This window comes from Raphanus sativus, chromosome 4 (genome assembly GCF_000801105.2).
Source record: "Raphanus sativus cultivar WK10039 chromosome 4, ASM80110v3, whole genome shotgun sequence".
Classification (NCBI taxonomy): Eukaryota; Viridiplantae; Streptophyta; class Magnoliopsida; order Brassicales; family Brassicaceae; genus Raphanus; species Raphanus sativus.
The window spans coordinates 10354326-10369569 of NC_079514.1; the positions used below are offsets into that span (position 1 = coordinate 10354326).

The following is a 15244-nucleotide window of genomic DNA, read 5'->3' on the forward strand; positions in this document are numbered from 1 at the left end:
TTCAAAAATAATAAAAATGAAGCTTGATCATGGATCTATCTTTGAAATGCCCAGGTGAGTGTTCGATATATAGGTGAGTTTGTTGTTTTCAATAGTATGTTTAGCAGTATATATATAAAATTAACTAAACATGTCCAAACTCAACAATCTCTCTTATTCCTATCAAATGTTGTAAGTAAGATTAATGCACACCACTATCAGCATGGATCTGTAGGTCTGTTTGGCTCCAAGAAAATCAAGTAATCAACTCATTTCTAAAAAAAGGACTTTATTCCTGAAAAAAAACTCGTGATTTCTAATGCCAGGAAATGGCTCTTGGCGCAAATCCCACCCAGCATGTCCAACCTGAAATCCTTGATCAGAGTCGAACCAATCCTTCCATGATCTGATATGTGCTTGGTTTTTATGGATAGCGTGGAATCCGTCAATTAGATTTGTAGAGTTTGGTTGGATTATTGATGATTCAGTATCTTTCTCACAACATTCACCAACATTAGCATTTGTTTTGTTGTTTTTTATAGCAGAATTCTTGATAGTTCATGCTGCCATAACCTTTGCCATCTCTCAGGGTCTAGACTTATCATGATATTTTCAAATTCACAAGTTTTGATCAACACAATCAACATGAACGATTTGAATCTGAAAATTTATGGTGTTCTCTAGATATCTACATTCTTTTGTATTTAAGGCGAGTATGTTTAAATTTATTTTTGGATCGGATGATATTATGGTTGATTATGTAGCTAAAAAGGCACTACGGGATTTAAACCCGGTTTAAGTTTAGTGAAATGTTCGGTTTGCATAAAAGAAAAAGAATAAGTTCAATAACAAAAATCATACATAAATGTGCAAAAATTTTGATTAAATTTGGTTGAACAAAATAACAACATTTTCATGCACTAACTGGGCCCAGAGGATAAATAAATAAATATTAGATAATAATAATAATGATAAGAATGGACAAGATACGTTTTTGTATGAATCTGAATCTATACCACTACCTATTTATCCTTTATTTGGTGAGTTCAGTTAAATTTTTATTGAGACAATAGAAAAGGACCTTCCTAAGAGGAAAAAGGGTCGCAGAAGTTCAAAGAAGTAATGATGATGAATTCACAAGCATGCCCATTATTTTTAAATCTACCTTTGCTGCTTCAAAACGCTTTAAGAAAACAAAATAATTAGAATAAAACTGCACTTTTATAATTCCCTCTTCTTTATATATTTGCTTTTTAAAAAAGTGTCAGGGAAACAAAATCAATTTACAAACAGGTACGTAGAATAATCATTATAAGTTCCATTCGATAAAGACCTCGATCCAAAAAAAATTACCACGTTGAGATTCTAATCTATCGCTTTTTTTGACAACTTTCGTCCATATAACCGGTTATGGATCTCAAGAAACATTATAGTGAATATATTGTGGCTGACTACTATATTGTCACGTAGTCAATATTTGCTACCAAAAAATTTTGTACTCGCATGCACACGCCTACAGAACTCTGAGTTAAATGGTATATCTAACTAGATTTTTAATATAACATAGAATTTCCTTGGGTAAGTCGAATGGCAACAATAATGAAGTGCTTGTTTAAATGAAGATGGTGTGTTTTATCTTTATAATGGATTAAGCATATTAATAAAGTGGTTTAATAAAACTTAAAATTTAACCAACGAAGTGGTGGTCTAATGGTAAACGAGTTTAGGTTTTTAAGCAATCCAGGTTCGAAAAACTACATTACACTTTATTTTATGGTTATCCGAATATTAATCTATATTACGGCATATTTAAATACCATGAGTAAAAATTTATCCGTGAACTTCAATATCCATTTAAAAATTAGTCTGGATTTTTTAACGGATTTGGAATATTTCTATTTTTTCAAAAAAAGTTAGAATTTCGTTTGGCTTCCTTCTTCTAGCAGTTATGTGAAAAAATATTTCATAATAAGTGTCATTTTAGATTTTTATTTTGTTTCAAAAAAATGTCCTTTTACAAACCTAATATAACTTTGTACATTAAATCTAATTTCTATCATTTTAAATAATCAATAAATTTTTATTTAAATATTTTTTTATTTAGTTAATTATATGTTAAATAAAATATTATACAAATTTTTTAATCTCCATAAAATATTAAAGTGACATTTATTTAGAAACGGTTAAAGTATATTACAATAAAATTATTACAGCTTTTTCTGTCTCTTGTCACCTTGTAAACTAGAGGCTTTTATCGCATAGTCAAAGATTAATTTTTATATTAAAAACTTCCATCGGTTTCATTTTTATCAATTAGATATAACATACATTTTGTAATGTTTATCACCAAATTATAAGCTCGATTTTTCTACGCAGTATTTATCCGCAGCAACCAAAATATGGCAAGAAACTCTCATCAAATAAAAGCCAAATAAAAAACTAATAAAATCATAATTTATTTTGATTATTTATATCATAATGATAATCTATACGATATATATTATCCATATTCCGTATATTGTTTAATTTTATTTATTTTGAGATTTTTTCTAGTTTAGGAACATTCCAGGTTTACAGAAAAGTTCGGAGATGATATGATATACGGATAGATTCACAATCTAAATATTCAAATGAATTCTGAAACATGGTTTACTAGTCAAACATAATAAGATGTTTTCGAACTTGATTGTTTAGTTTACCGAAATTCGTCTACCGCTGTAGCATATAAATAAAAGGACACGATATCTTTTCGGATCCAAATAATTCCTAGCGTCAAATCATTTTTGCGCTATTGCAATTTAGATGCATTGCATGTGTACAGTGTATATCGCAACGAGCTAATTAGCCATACTGGATTATCATTCAATTAGTCAATTTTTTTGTTTTGTTTTGTTTTGTTATGGCTTGTTGCTAACAACAGATAACTTGTATATGCATGCAAGAAGAATCATCCGATGGGAGTGGTGACACTAACGTATTGTTTTGCATAACACTCGATCTGAAACCGAATCAAAAATTTATAAATATTTATTGGATCTAAAATATTTTTACCCGAAAGAACTGTAATCCAAAAAAAACCGATCCGAAAAAATCGATCCGAATAGATTCAATTCAATAAGAACTTATTCATACCCGACTTAAAAATATGAATATCCAAAACTATATTTTATTGTGTTTTATTTTCTACAATTTATTTTATATTTTAGTTGAAATATTTTTTGTTAACAATTTTTGTTATTATTTTTGTAACATATTCAAGTAATATGAAGTTTTAAATGTAAAATTGAAATTTAAAAATGTTTTATTTTAATTTAGCGGTTTATTTTAAGTTATTTTGTAAAATTTTAGATATATATGATTTATTTTGACTAAATTTGATGGAATTTAAATATTTTTGTCTTTTAAAATTTTAAATATCCAAACTCAGATCTGATATGAATCCAAAAAATTATAGGTGTTTTACAAGTATTTTTATTATAGATCCAAACCGACCGAAATCCGAACCGAAAATTTGAAAATATTTATTAGATCTAAATATATAGGATCTGAAAGAAACCAGTCTGAATTCGATCCGAACCGAAGACTCAAACGCGCAGACCTAATATAGATGATAGCGGTTGTACAAATTCTAAATCATCAAGGAAAACAATTTTGTTTGTCTAAAAGTAAAACGAAACAAAATATTTCAAAACGTTGACAAAACAACAAACCGTATATTACGAATCAAAGAAGTTAGAAAAACATTTATTTTAAAATAATTTGATTGCCTAAGTAGGTAGGGACACTTTCTGCCAGCAGCAATCCCAAATTGAAGAGAAAAGACAAAAGAATCAGAGAAATCTATCTTGTTAAAACATAAATACTATGTTAGTTTGAACTTTTATTTTGTAAGGTTTTTAAATTAAATACATATTTTAATTTATAGTTAAACCTAGGTTAAATCACTAATGCTCATTTATATATTACTATCCAAGGGTTACTATCTATATTTTCAAATAATATACTCATTACTTTATACTACTATTAATGTTTCAAAACAATATATTTTTAATACTACTATCAATATTTTCAAATAACACAATAATTAATCTTAGTTATTTTATATCTATAATTTTTTCTATCAAAATTTTGTAGAAATTAAACGTCATAAATTCATAAATTGAAAAACAATGAACTTTAAAATTTGGATTAAAAGATTATAAATTATGAAACTATGACAATTTAAATCAAATTAGATTACATATCGGTCATCCATCAGTTTAATCGGTAGTCTCGGATGTTAGTAATTTTTTTAATATTGATTTTAAAAAACCTAAACTGAATTGTTGGATCTCCAGATTAACCGGTATAATCATAGATTCAGATCAAATTTAAAAATATTGATTTAAATCCAAAAATATTTTAAATACACTCTCTTTCAAATTAACAAAATATTTGTTAAGTTATTAGTGAAATTTTTCATCGAAAAATATTCAGCGCTTGCAAAGTGCGGATCAAAATCTAGTAGAATTTTAAAAGAAAAGAAAATCAAGGCCCAACGTTGAAAAATGAGGACATGCATGGAACACAAACCAAAAAGCTAACTACAAAATTTTCAAACCTTAAAAAATCTCATTTTTCTACTTCTTTTGATATCTTGCTTCCCAGACTGGGAATCCCAGTGCTGTGACTTTTCACTACATAAAATCTCCACTTATTCACACACGAACACAAACACATGAGTCATGATCCAACTGGTTTGCATGGAGAAAAAGATGCAAATTAAGATATTGATAACGTTTGTCATATAAGAAAAACAATATACATTAACATATGATCGATTGCTCTTAGAATGAGTATTTCAAAGAGGCCAATTCAGATCAAAGTGTCTTGAAATTAGCCTTGTTCTTCTACTACTCCACGACGCCGTCATGTTTAAAGAAAAATAAGATTAAACTTAAAATAATAAAAAAAGAATTACTGCTAAAACGACAGGACCGTTTCTCACATCGACTGAGTAGGTAAAACAGAGCAAAGCTCAATGGAACCGTAATGAAGCAGCTCCTCTATCATTTGCTCGATGTGATCTTCCTCCAATGTCCTGAAGTTTTGTTGTAGATTTGCGTTTCCATCTTCCCATTTGATCTCCTTCATCGTCTCCGTTACTCCTCCTCCCCTGTTATAATGATTTCCACCCGCCGTCATGTTCATGACACTGTCCGTGTCCGGTAAGGATAACGACCGAAGTCTCGCGTTCTGAGCTTGCGCCTGAGACTGAGTTTGCGTCTGTTTGGTCAGCTGAAGAGAAGCCATGTAGCATTTGTGGAGCTTAGCGGTGAGAGTGGCGGAGAGGAGCTTGGAAGAGGAAGAAGGAACGGCGTTTGGGTTGTAAGGAAAATTGGTACGAGCTCTAGGGCCACACATTAGCCTCGCGGCCTCGTCGTAGGCCCTTGCAGCATCCTCCGCCGTCTCAAAAGTCCCGAGCCAGATTCTTGTTTTCCTGAAACAAGAAAAGATAAAACGAAGATTTAGCCAACTAGGTCAAGAACTTCTTGATTAATTTTCAAGAAAGAAAGAAAAAAAGTAAGGGTAGTTTGGTATATTTAATAAAGACTTACAAGAGAGGGTGGCGAATCTCGGAGACCCAAGAGCCCCAATGTCTCTGTCTTACGCCTCGGAACCGTTGTTGTGGTCGTGCCATAAGAATATTAGGGGGCAGGTATGTTCTAGTGTGTTAATCAATCGAAGTGTTCGTGGGAAAATGTAAAAGAGGAAAGTGATGAAAGTGTTCTTAAAAGAGTGAAGGGTGGCTTTAAGTACTGTTGCCTTCTTGAGACAAAAAGAGAGTTTGAGAGATGCTAAATTAATTTAATTGCTAAATTAACTGGCAATCAATTTGGTCCTAAACGGGACCCACACCATTACCAATACGTTCCAAAAAATCTCATTGATTTTTGTTGATGAGAGACATCAGCGGAGTGAGAGAAAGGGACATATACTATATCTAATCTATTAATTTAGGGATTATCTACTATTTGAAGTTCTCATTTAAATTTTGGACTCTTTCATAGTTGTTGATAGAATATATCATGCCTCCTATACAATGCAACCTACCAACTTAAATTAAACCAAATCTTAACCAACATAGATTAGTTAAACCTAACCAGTAACACTTTTATAATATTTTTGGTTAATCTCTTAATATAATTAAATCATATAAAACTGAATCACTCTTAAATCAACGAGTTCCATATCATTCCAGACATAAGAGAAAAAATATCCGACTCATTTACAACGTAAGCATACAAAGACCGTGTATGCTTATACTCATTGATCTTCCAAAAACCAAATAATTGTGGCATAGACCAACATAGACTCATGTTCGTATCACTAACTTTACTTCCATATATTTACTCTTCACCTACATCATATCACAACATACACAGTTATGCAAGAACATGATTTTTTTTGTTCAAACAACCAAATAATGGTGGCATATGGTCAGTAGATTTTTTAAATATGTTTTTTTTATATATTACATTTTACGAGACTATGTGTATAAGTTTTTTTTTTGAAAAAGAGCATAACTATGTGTATAAGTTAAAAAGTAAAAGGTATGACAAAACAAATTATTATACTAAAAATGAAAGAAGATTAAATACAAACTAATAACAAGTACAACACAAATTATAACACTATTAAATTCTATATATATTTAATAAAATATTATATATAGGTCTAATATGTATATATATATAAATGTTACACAAAATATATATAATATTATATACACATATTATATATACCATATATTATTAATTGAAATTTGACAAATCAATTTCCGCCCTTTAGGGCGGATCCTAATCTAGTTGTATTATTAAATTGGAACTTATTTGTTGTATTTGTAATTGCCGCGACATGGGCAAATGAAGTATCTATTACTCTCACATATTGTAAAGTTCTAGTGAATATTAAAAACTTATAAACTCTGTGTGCTGTATGTAGGGAGATAAATAGTTTAAAACTATGTTTTTTGAAAGTATCATTGTACTTTCATTTGAAAGAGAGTAAGACTTATGCACATCGAAATTTATCTAAACTTTTAATATATACTAGCTTTTGGATCCGCGCGTCCGCGCGGATGTATGTTCTAAATTATTATATGTTTAACATTTATTTTACACTTTCATATTTTTGAGTTTTGAGATTGATGTATTTTGTTTAGTGTCCAATTATAAAGTATAATGTCGTACAATTTTTATTTTATTTGGTAACGTAAACATTAAAGTATTAAAATAATTGAGTATTAAGATAATTATGGGTGTTTTATTAAATTATACTAAAACTTGGTGATTTAAAGTGTATTTTAAAATTATAATTATAGAGATTTTAAACAGTAATAATAAAAACTACTGGAAAGATACCAAAAGAACAAAAACATATATTTTTTTGTTAACTAAATTTAGGAAGCCCAACATCGATGAAAAAATTGGACCAGTTTGTTATAATTTTAAAATTGGTTCATCATATTTAACAAAAAAACGTGAAACTATATCAAATATCGAGATAAAAAGATGTAGAAAAGAAATTTTAAAGTTATAGCAAATTAATATAATTCTTGGTTTAGTATTGGTTTGTAATTGAATGGTTTAGTAATAAGGCTATGTATTTTATAAAGTAGATAATACAATATGTTAGGCAACCAAGGATGAAATGGTTTAGTAATGATTTATTAAAAAGAGATGAAGTGGTTTAGTGATGGTTAAGAGAAACGTGGGTTTTGGTACAATTTTAAAAACAAAATTCTGTGTTTAAAAGTAATGGCATAATGATGTAATTTTTGTGGAAAATTTAAGGGTAAGTACTAAATGTACTTCAGTTTTAATAGATTAGATAGATTAGATATACATAGTCAATAGTTTTCTTATAAAACCGGTTTCGGTTATATGATTATATCTTTAGTTCTTACTTCTATCGTGTGACATAAATCCTAGGTGGCTAGGTTATGAGTGGATATTTCTTTAGCTAAGAAAAATATAGTAATAGCTATAAATTTATTAACTGTCCTACATATAGCATATGTTCTAAGTGATACTGTAATACCAGAGATCTCCTAACAATATGTATGCTAATTGTTATGTAACAAGTATCAATTTCCTTTATTTCCCAATTATGAACAAGCTGGATCCAAAGAAATTTTGGCTGCGGTGAAACTTCAAACCCACATCACATTTTCACATGGGTTTGATCATCACAACATGTCTGTACAGCATAGATACTGCCAAAAAATTCTAGATTTTTTCTCAACTAATTAATAATAAAAATAATAATTGGAAGCAAAAAAGTTTAATGACTATAGCGGGACTCTTTCATCACCATTCTTCGCCCATGTGGGGGTTTCGGTAATGACTCAATCAAACACTAAATAATCTTCGACTATTATGTATTTTATATATTTTTGTTATGTTAGGTCATTATTGAAACAAACATTAATGTTTTCTGATCATACCCATGATTTCTGAGTGCTGTTTACCGGATGAGTCGAAGAGTAAAAGGGATAATAATAACAATCAACGTTATGAATTATACAGGATGTATCGATTTTGTTGCTACTATTATATGAATATGATACTTTTGTAGGAAATGTCACACTCTATAACCAGTTCGTCTGTGGATTCTTATTTATGTAGAGAGATATTTTTGGTCAATGTTTCTCTTCTGTTCATAAAGTTCGTAAAACATACTTTTCTCAAAAAAAAAATCGTAAAACATAATTAAATGGTTCATCCAATAAATAAATAAATCTTGTAATTTATAATTCAGTCGCAAGTATTTTAATACTTATTTTCCGGTTCAGAGAGTATAATGACTCTTTAGACTCATTTAGACATTTCTACGGTACATTATAATTTTATCTAAATTTTATTTTAAATAGAATAATTCTATTATAAAGTTAAATTTGTTCTAATGATTTACTCTATCATAGAGAGTGAATATAAAAGAATGCTACTATTTTATTTTATATTAAAGTGAAAAATAACTTTCTTTTATATTTTACTCTATTATAGCGTAAATTCATCGTAAAATAGAATATGGAACCGTAAGCTCCAAAGTGGTGGAAGGAGTCCGGAGCTCTGACCACGTGCCTGTTAAAAATTGAGCCGGCTATTCATAGATAATGGAAATTCAACTATATAATAGAATTATTTTATTTTTGAGTAAAAATATAGAAGTAATTATAAAGGACCATCGGAAATGTTCTCGTCGCTGAAATAGAAAGTGAAACTAGAAGAACATGTTGGGCAGAAAAGTATGCTGTTAGAACGGATCCATCGAAATAACAAGTGCCAACTTTATTGGGGTCAATCCAGTAACTTGATGGAAGAATCTTAGACAGCAATTATAACTACAAGAAAAAATCACTAGAAGGTCATTAACTTTTATTAATAATTAATCAATTTAAACCCTAATAACTTTTGATCAAAAAAAAACCCTAATAACTAATCATGTCCGTGGGAAAATGGAAAACAAAACAAAACTATCACTCTAGAGGCAACGTATCAGTAAGTTACACGATCGACTTCTCAAGATAGGAGATGGCCAATATACTTCTTTAATCAATGTTTTGCAGTTCATTACTTTAAATTTTATTATTACTAGGGTCGGCCCGCCCTACGGGCGGGATATACTTTATTTGTATGTTATTATTATTTTTACGATTTTGTGGTTTATATTTTTAATTTTATTTGCAAGAGATGTGTATGATAATAATTTTAATCTTTTAGAAAGGTTTAGATGAGAAGGGATTACATGTGATAAGATATATTATGCTTGTTAACAATAGTTACAAATGTTCTTTATATATTTTGTTCTACAATTTTATTTTTCTTAAAATGTTTGATTCTATATTATGTGTAAATTGTTTATTATATGATTATTTTATCTATTTATTTTGTAAATTTTACTATTAATTTTTTTTTTGAAGATTTAGTTTTAGTCTCGTTACAGTTAACTAAATTTTTTAATGATTTGAATGAGAGTATCTTCTATTTTTTATTAGGATTGTGTATATGTTTTTATCATTTTGTTCTTTTAAATCATATAAGTTCACTTTTTTTATTGATCTTTCATTCATATTATGATCTCCATTTTAATGGTTTGTGATTGTAGTGTGATGTGTGAACCATATTATTGTAGTTTTTTATTGGATGTGTTTTTATGTTATAATTTATGGTGTTTAATAATGTATATTGTTTTTAAGAATGGTTGTGTTTATACTAAGTGTTTGTGTACAAAATATTATATTAAGATTTTGATTTTAATGATATTTATTATAATTGAGATACTAATTTAATATAGTAGACTGTAACAAAAGAAGACTCCTGCATATTATTAATTTATTGTATTTTTTATTTTTAAAAGAAATTTATCTTGTTTCTACTATATATATAAAATATTTCTTTTCATTATTTGAGTCATTATAAGAGCATCAATATTAGTAGAATATGTTGGAGTCTCTAAAAAAAAATCAAAATATTAATATTTTCTTTATCTGATTATTTGTAATTTTCTTGCAAGTGAACCATTATGTTGTTGACATCTCTCAAAATTTGTTTGATAAACTCTTCTCCAAGAACGTCTTCTTCCTTCTAACCCAAATGATCTATCTTTTTTTTTCTGTAACAAAAGAAGACTCCTGCATATTATTAATTTATTGTATATTTTTTATTTGTTAAAAAATAATTTATCTTGTTTCTACTATACATATAAAATATTATTTTTTCATTATTTGTGTCGTTATAAGAGCATCAATATTAGTAGAATATGTTGGAGTCTCTCAAAAAAATATCAAAATATTAATATTTTCTTTATCTGATTATTTGTAATTTTCTTGTGAGTGAACCAATATGTTGTTGACATCTCTCAAAATTTGTTTGATAAACTCTTCTCCAAGAACGTCTTCTTCCTTCTAACCCAAATGATCTATCTTTTGTTTTTTTTTTGTTTTTTGATCAAAACCCAAATGATCTAATCTATAATCTGCATTCAAGAACAAATCAACAGTAAGATACGAAAATAGAAATCTTCAAACCATTGGGGGAATAGAGTCTTACAGGAATGTCATTGTCGATTGTTTTGGAGATCCCTGCAACAGCAACTTTGAGTCCACATCTCCTAATCTCCTGCAGAGACAAAGATACTTCATTAAATCAATATCCAAATCCAAACCAATGTACTGCATCATCAGATATAACGTTTTCGCACTACCTGGAATATAACAGCTGCTCCTTTCTGTGATCCATCTCCACCAATTATATAAACCTGGTCAAGTCCCAATAACAAAAACTTAGTTTCAACTATATCTTGGTTGTGTCGTTGGTTTGAGTTACTAAAAATCAGGAACCTGGTTAATCCCACTATCTTGAATACTATCAACTATCTTGGTGGTGTCGTGACCGCCTCTTGAAGTCCCAAGGATGGTTCCTCCACGTTTATGAATATCATTCACTGTTTTCAGGTCCAATCGATCGTGTTCCTTGCATAGAAGCCTCTGTAACCTCACAGGAAACCACAGTTGTTCTCAAGATTTTATTTATACATTTGAGTTTTAAAAAATCTTAGAGCAATGATGAAAGATTGAGGGGACCTTACATCAATTCCAAGGATTTTCTTGACGCCATACATGTAAGACAATCCACAAAATATCTCTCTGATCACAGTATTAAGACCGGGACACAGGCCACCACATGTAACAATGCAAGCAACTACATCATCCGAATCAAAGACAACCCTTTGACGTGGTCCTGCTCTGCGGAAATGTGTTTCTCTCGGACTATCAGGACGAACAACTATCTGCAAAAGAGCCAAACACATTAAAGAGAGACGAATACATGGCTAAAGAAGAGAGCTTTTACACTTACCTTTTGAGGAACCGTGTCATCCTCATCAATGAAGTACTGCCTGAAAACACATAGCAACCAGATAAAGATTACACATTTCTAAACCGAAAGCTATTTGATTCAATACTGAGGGAAAAACGTAACGAACTTTGTGAAAAGAAAACTGTCACTTCATCAAAGGATGTCGACTCAGTAAACCGGATCATCAAAGGAGAGTCGGAGAGTCGGAAATTCAGAGCACACCGTGACACATCAAAACCGAAGACGGTGAACATCGAACCGACGGCGAGCCTAGACTGGAACCTCGGGAGCCGGCTGGCACTGATGCTCGCTTGCATCATGGTAGCCTAAATCATAATTCGATTCATAGCAAAAAAACGAAAATGAGGAGGTATGTCAGGAGAAAACAATATTTTTTTAAAAGCCAACAATCATGAAGGAGCTCACCGGAATATTGTAGAATTATGAATGATTAAAACATGTCCATCCACATTAGAAGAATGACTAAAACATGTCCATCCCATACCAAAATCTATCAGCATGAATATAAGAGATTAGAAGAGAATATGAGTTGAATGGGAGAAATCTAACACATATATACTGTAAAATCATCGCCTTTCAGATCGAAAAGAGCATTGAAAACGACGTAGTGGATGGGATTAAAAAAAGACTCTTAACTCCGACCGTTTTGGTGAGGAGAATCAGAAACGACATAGCTTCGCCGTAGAAGGAATGGAGAGATGCAAATTTCGTTTTCTTCGCCGAAGAACATTAGGATTAGAAAGTAGCTTATGTTAGTACGGGCCGGTTAAAGAACAAACTGAGCAAGCTAAAGCCCAGACAAATAACACCAACACGAAGCCCATCAAGGTAAGGGATTAATGAAACGATGTGTTTAAAGGAAGCGGACGCGTGGCGGCTGGAGGGAGCGCGAATTTCCTAGGTGGCAGCTGAGCTGACGTGTCAGCAGGAGAGAACCAACTATCTTTTATAGTAATAGAAGATTAGGCAGTGGATGATGTAGATAGGTTTTGGCAGGGGCAGCTGCCAGCAATATTTTGTGAAAGTAAAATTGTTACAAAGTTCATATTGCCCCCATTGATATGTTTTTATGTTCTATTGCCCTGAATGACCTTTTTTTGAACAAACTATTGCCCTGAATGACTATAGGTCGATCTAATGATGAATCAAAATCATGTGGGAGTGGGTAGCTCCAAAGATTGTTTGAATTGCTCATTTTGTCTCTTTGGTACTGTTTTGGCACGTGTGGGTAGTGTGGTTATCCTTCTAAGTTGGTGTTGTCTAAATTGTTTGTTTTTGTAGAATAGGGGGTCATCATATGTTTGGTGGATATTGGAGAGAAAAGAGAGTCGAGAACATACACGAATCAGTTGTTTGGGACTACATACAAAGTTATGGGAAAATTAGACAAGACTCGAGAGTATTATGAATAAATAAAGTGGGGTCTCTAGGTAGTAAACGCGTGACGTGAGAACCACTACGACGTATATATAAACATGGGTGATGAAAATGGGTTTGATTGTGATTCATGTCGTTTTCTGCATTCAGCTGTAAACTATATATTACCGAAATCAGAATGTATAACATACAACTATTCAACTGTAAATAACACGCATAGGCTTTTTAATGCATGTTTTTTTTTGTCACTGACTTTTTAATGCATGTAATTTTGAGGAACCAAGCCTTTTTCAAAAAGAAAAAAAAATTGAGGAATCTGTGGATAACAGACTCTAAAATGACGGTTACAATTTAGAACTTTTTTATAATATTCTGAGGGTATTTGACAGGCTCAAGTCCAACTAATATTTTTTTGAACATATTCATCAGTGTTAAATAGATTTGATTGTTCGTAATGGAAACTAAATATTATGTCACTTGACCACATAAACGGATATAGCAGATATAATAAGTTTCAAATCCGAGTGTTTACACCTTATCACACAAACATGTTTGTGTGGTTTACAATTTAAGAATATTGTTAGGGCTTAACAACTTTTAAAAATTTTAAGCTTTTCATATCACAGTTTTATAGATAAATATAAAACATGTACATTCAAAAAAGGAAAGAAAAAAAAAGAAAGAAAAAAAAGAAAGAAAAAAAAATAATGTTATCGACGAAACTTAAAAAAACTCAGCCTCCGTATCTCAGTCTCTTACTCCGACGGTCGGTGCCGTCGGGAATGGTTTTGTCTTTGCTTTTCTTTAATTTCGGCAACTCGTCATCTTGTTTGGGTTTAGTTTCAGATCTGGGTTTACGGATGGACAGGGCCGGCTCAATGGTATCGTGGGTCATGGGGCAATTTTTTTTTTCTTTTTCCTAACTAATATTTTTCTTTAAATCTGATAGATATTTGTGTTTTTTTTAAAATATCAGAAGTATTTAAGACAAAAACTGTGATAAAACAAAAATACTTTCATATAAAAAATTTTGGACCCCTTTTTTAATTTTCAATATAAAAATATATATATTTTTAAAAAAATTGGACCTTTATCTATTAATAAATAGAGGGACACAGACTGGACCCGGCGCGGTTGCACCGCTTGTCCCCCTATCTAAGCCGGCACTGTGGATGGATCTGAGGTTTTGGTGTTGGATTTTATATGTGGGTATTCGGATAGAGGTCTGAGGCGTGTTGGAATTGTCGGCTTTGGTAAAGAGGGTGTGAACTTGCTTAGTTTGTTCATGTGCTTCTGTTTTGTCTTTCTGGCAAACCATAGGTGTCTAGTTTTTATGTGGTAGTTTATAGTTTTGGTGTGTTCTGATGGTCTGCTTTGTGCATTGAGGCTTTGATGGCTTAGAATTTTTAGGAGATGTTATCGCGTTTTCGTATCACTTTCTCGTTGTGCTTGGGTTGCTTCTCAATCTCTGAACATATTGTGGTGCACAGTGTGCAAAATTTATTCGGTTCTGATGTGGTTAGTTACTTCTTCCTTCGGATTTGGTGAGGTGGTTCCAAATGGGTTTGATGTGTTTCTGTGTTTTCGGTTGTTTTGTGGTTGTCTTTATCCAAGGTCATATAATCTCAGATATATTTTGGTTTGTGATTAAGATTCCCTTGAATTTTGGAGTTTGGAGGTTTTGAGGCAGTGTTGTTTGGTGATGAGTTGGGTTTCCCATCTTTTCTCTAAGAAGTTGTCATATGTTTTCGGTGGCGTCAAGTTTTTTTCCGAACCTATCTTTGGTAAGGTTTTGGTGCCCGACCCATGCGTTTACTGATGTTTGGTTCAATGTGAAGTTTTTGGTTTTGCGTGATGTCGTATCCGTTCCCTAGTTTTAAATGACGGTTTTTTTATATTTTTGGGTAAAAAACTGTGGAGCTTCAGGTCAATTGCGTTTGGTCTGTGAATATTTTTGTTGTCAATCG

The 15244-nt window shown here is 31.0% G+C and overlaps 1 protein-coding gene and 1 pseudogene across 1 annotated transcript; both read right to left on the minus strand.

Annotated features, from left to right (window-relative positions):
• Positions 1–4746: 4746 nt before the first annotated feature.
• LOC108830111 (ethylene-responsive transcription factor ERF003) lies at positions 4747–5788 on the minus strand. Its single transcript, XM_018603715.2, has 2 exons — positions 5577–5788; positions 4747–5458 (listed from the first exon to the last, which is right to left on the minus strand). The coding sequence occupies exons 1-2, from the start codon at positions 5657–5659 to the stop codon at positions 4963–4965; spliced, it is 579 nt and encodes a 192-aa protein (XP_018459217.1). The 5' UTR covers positions 5660–5788; the 3' UTR covers positions 4747–4962.
• Positions 5789–10986: 5198 nt separating this feature from the next.
• LOC108830110 (ATP-dependent 6-phosphofructokinase 1-like) lies at positions 10987–12199 on the minus strand (annotated as a pseudogene).
• Positions 12200–15244: the final 3045 nt, after the last annotated feature.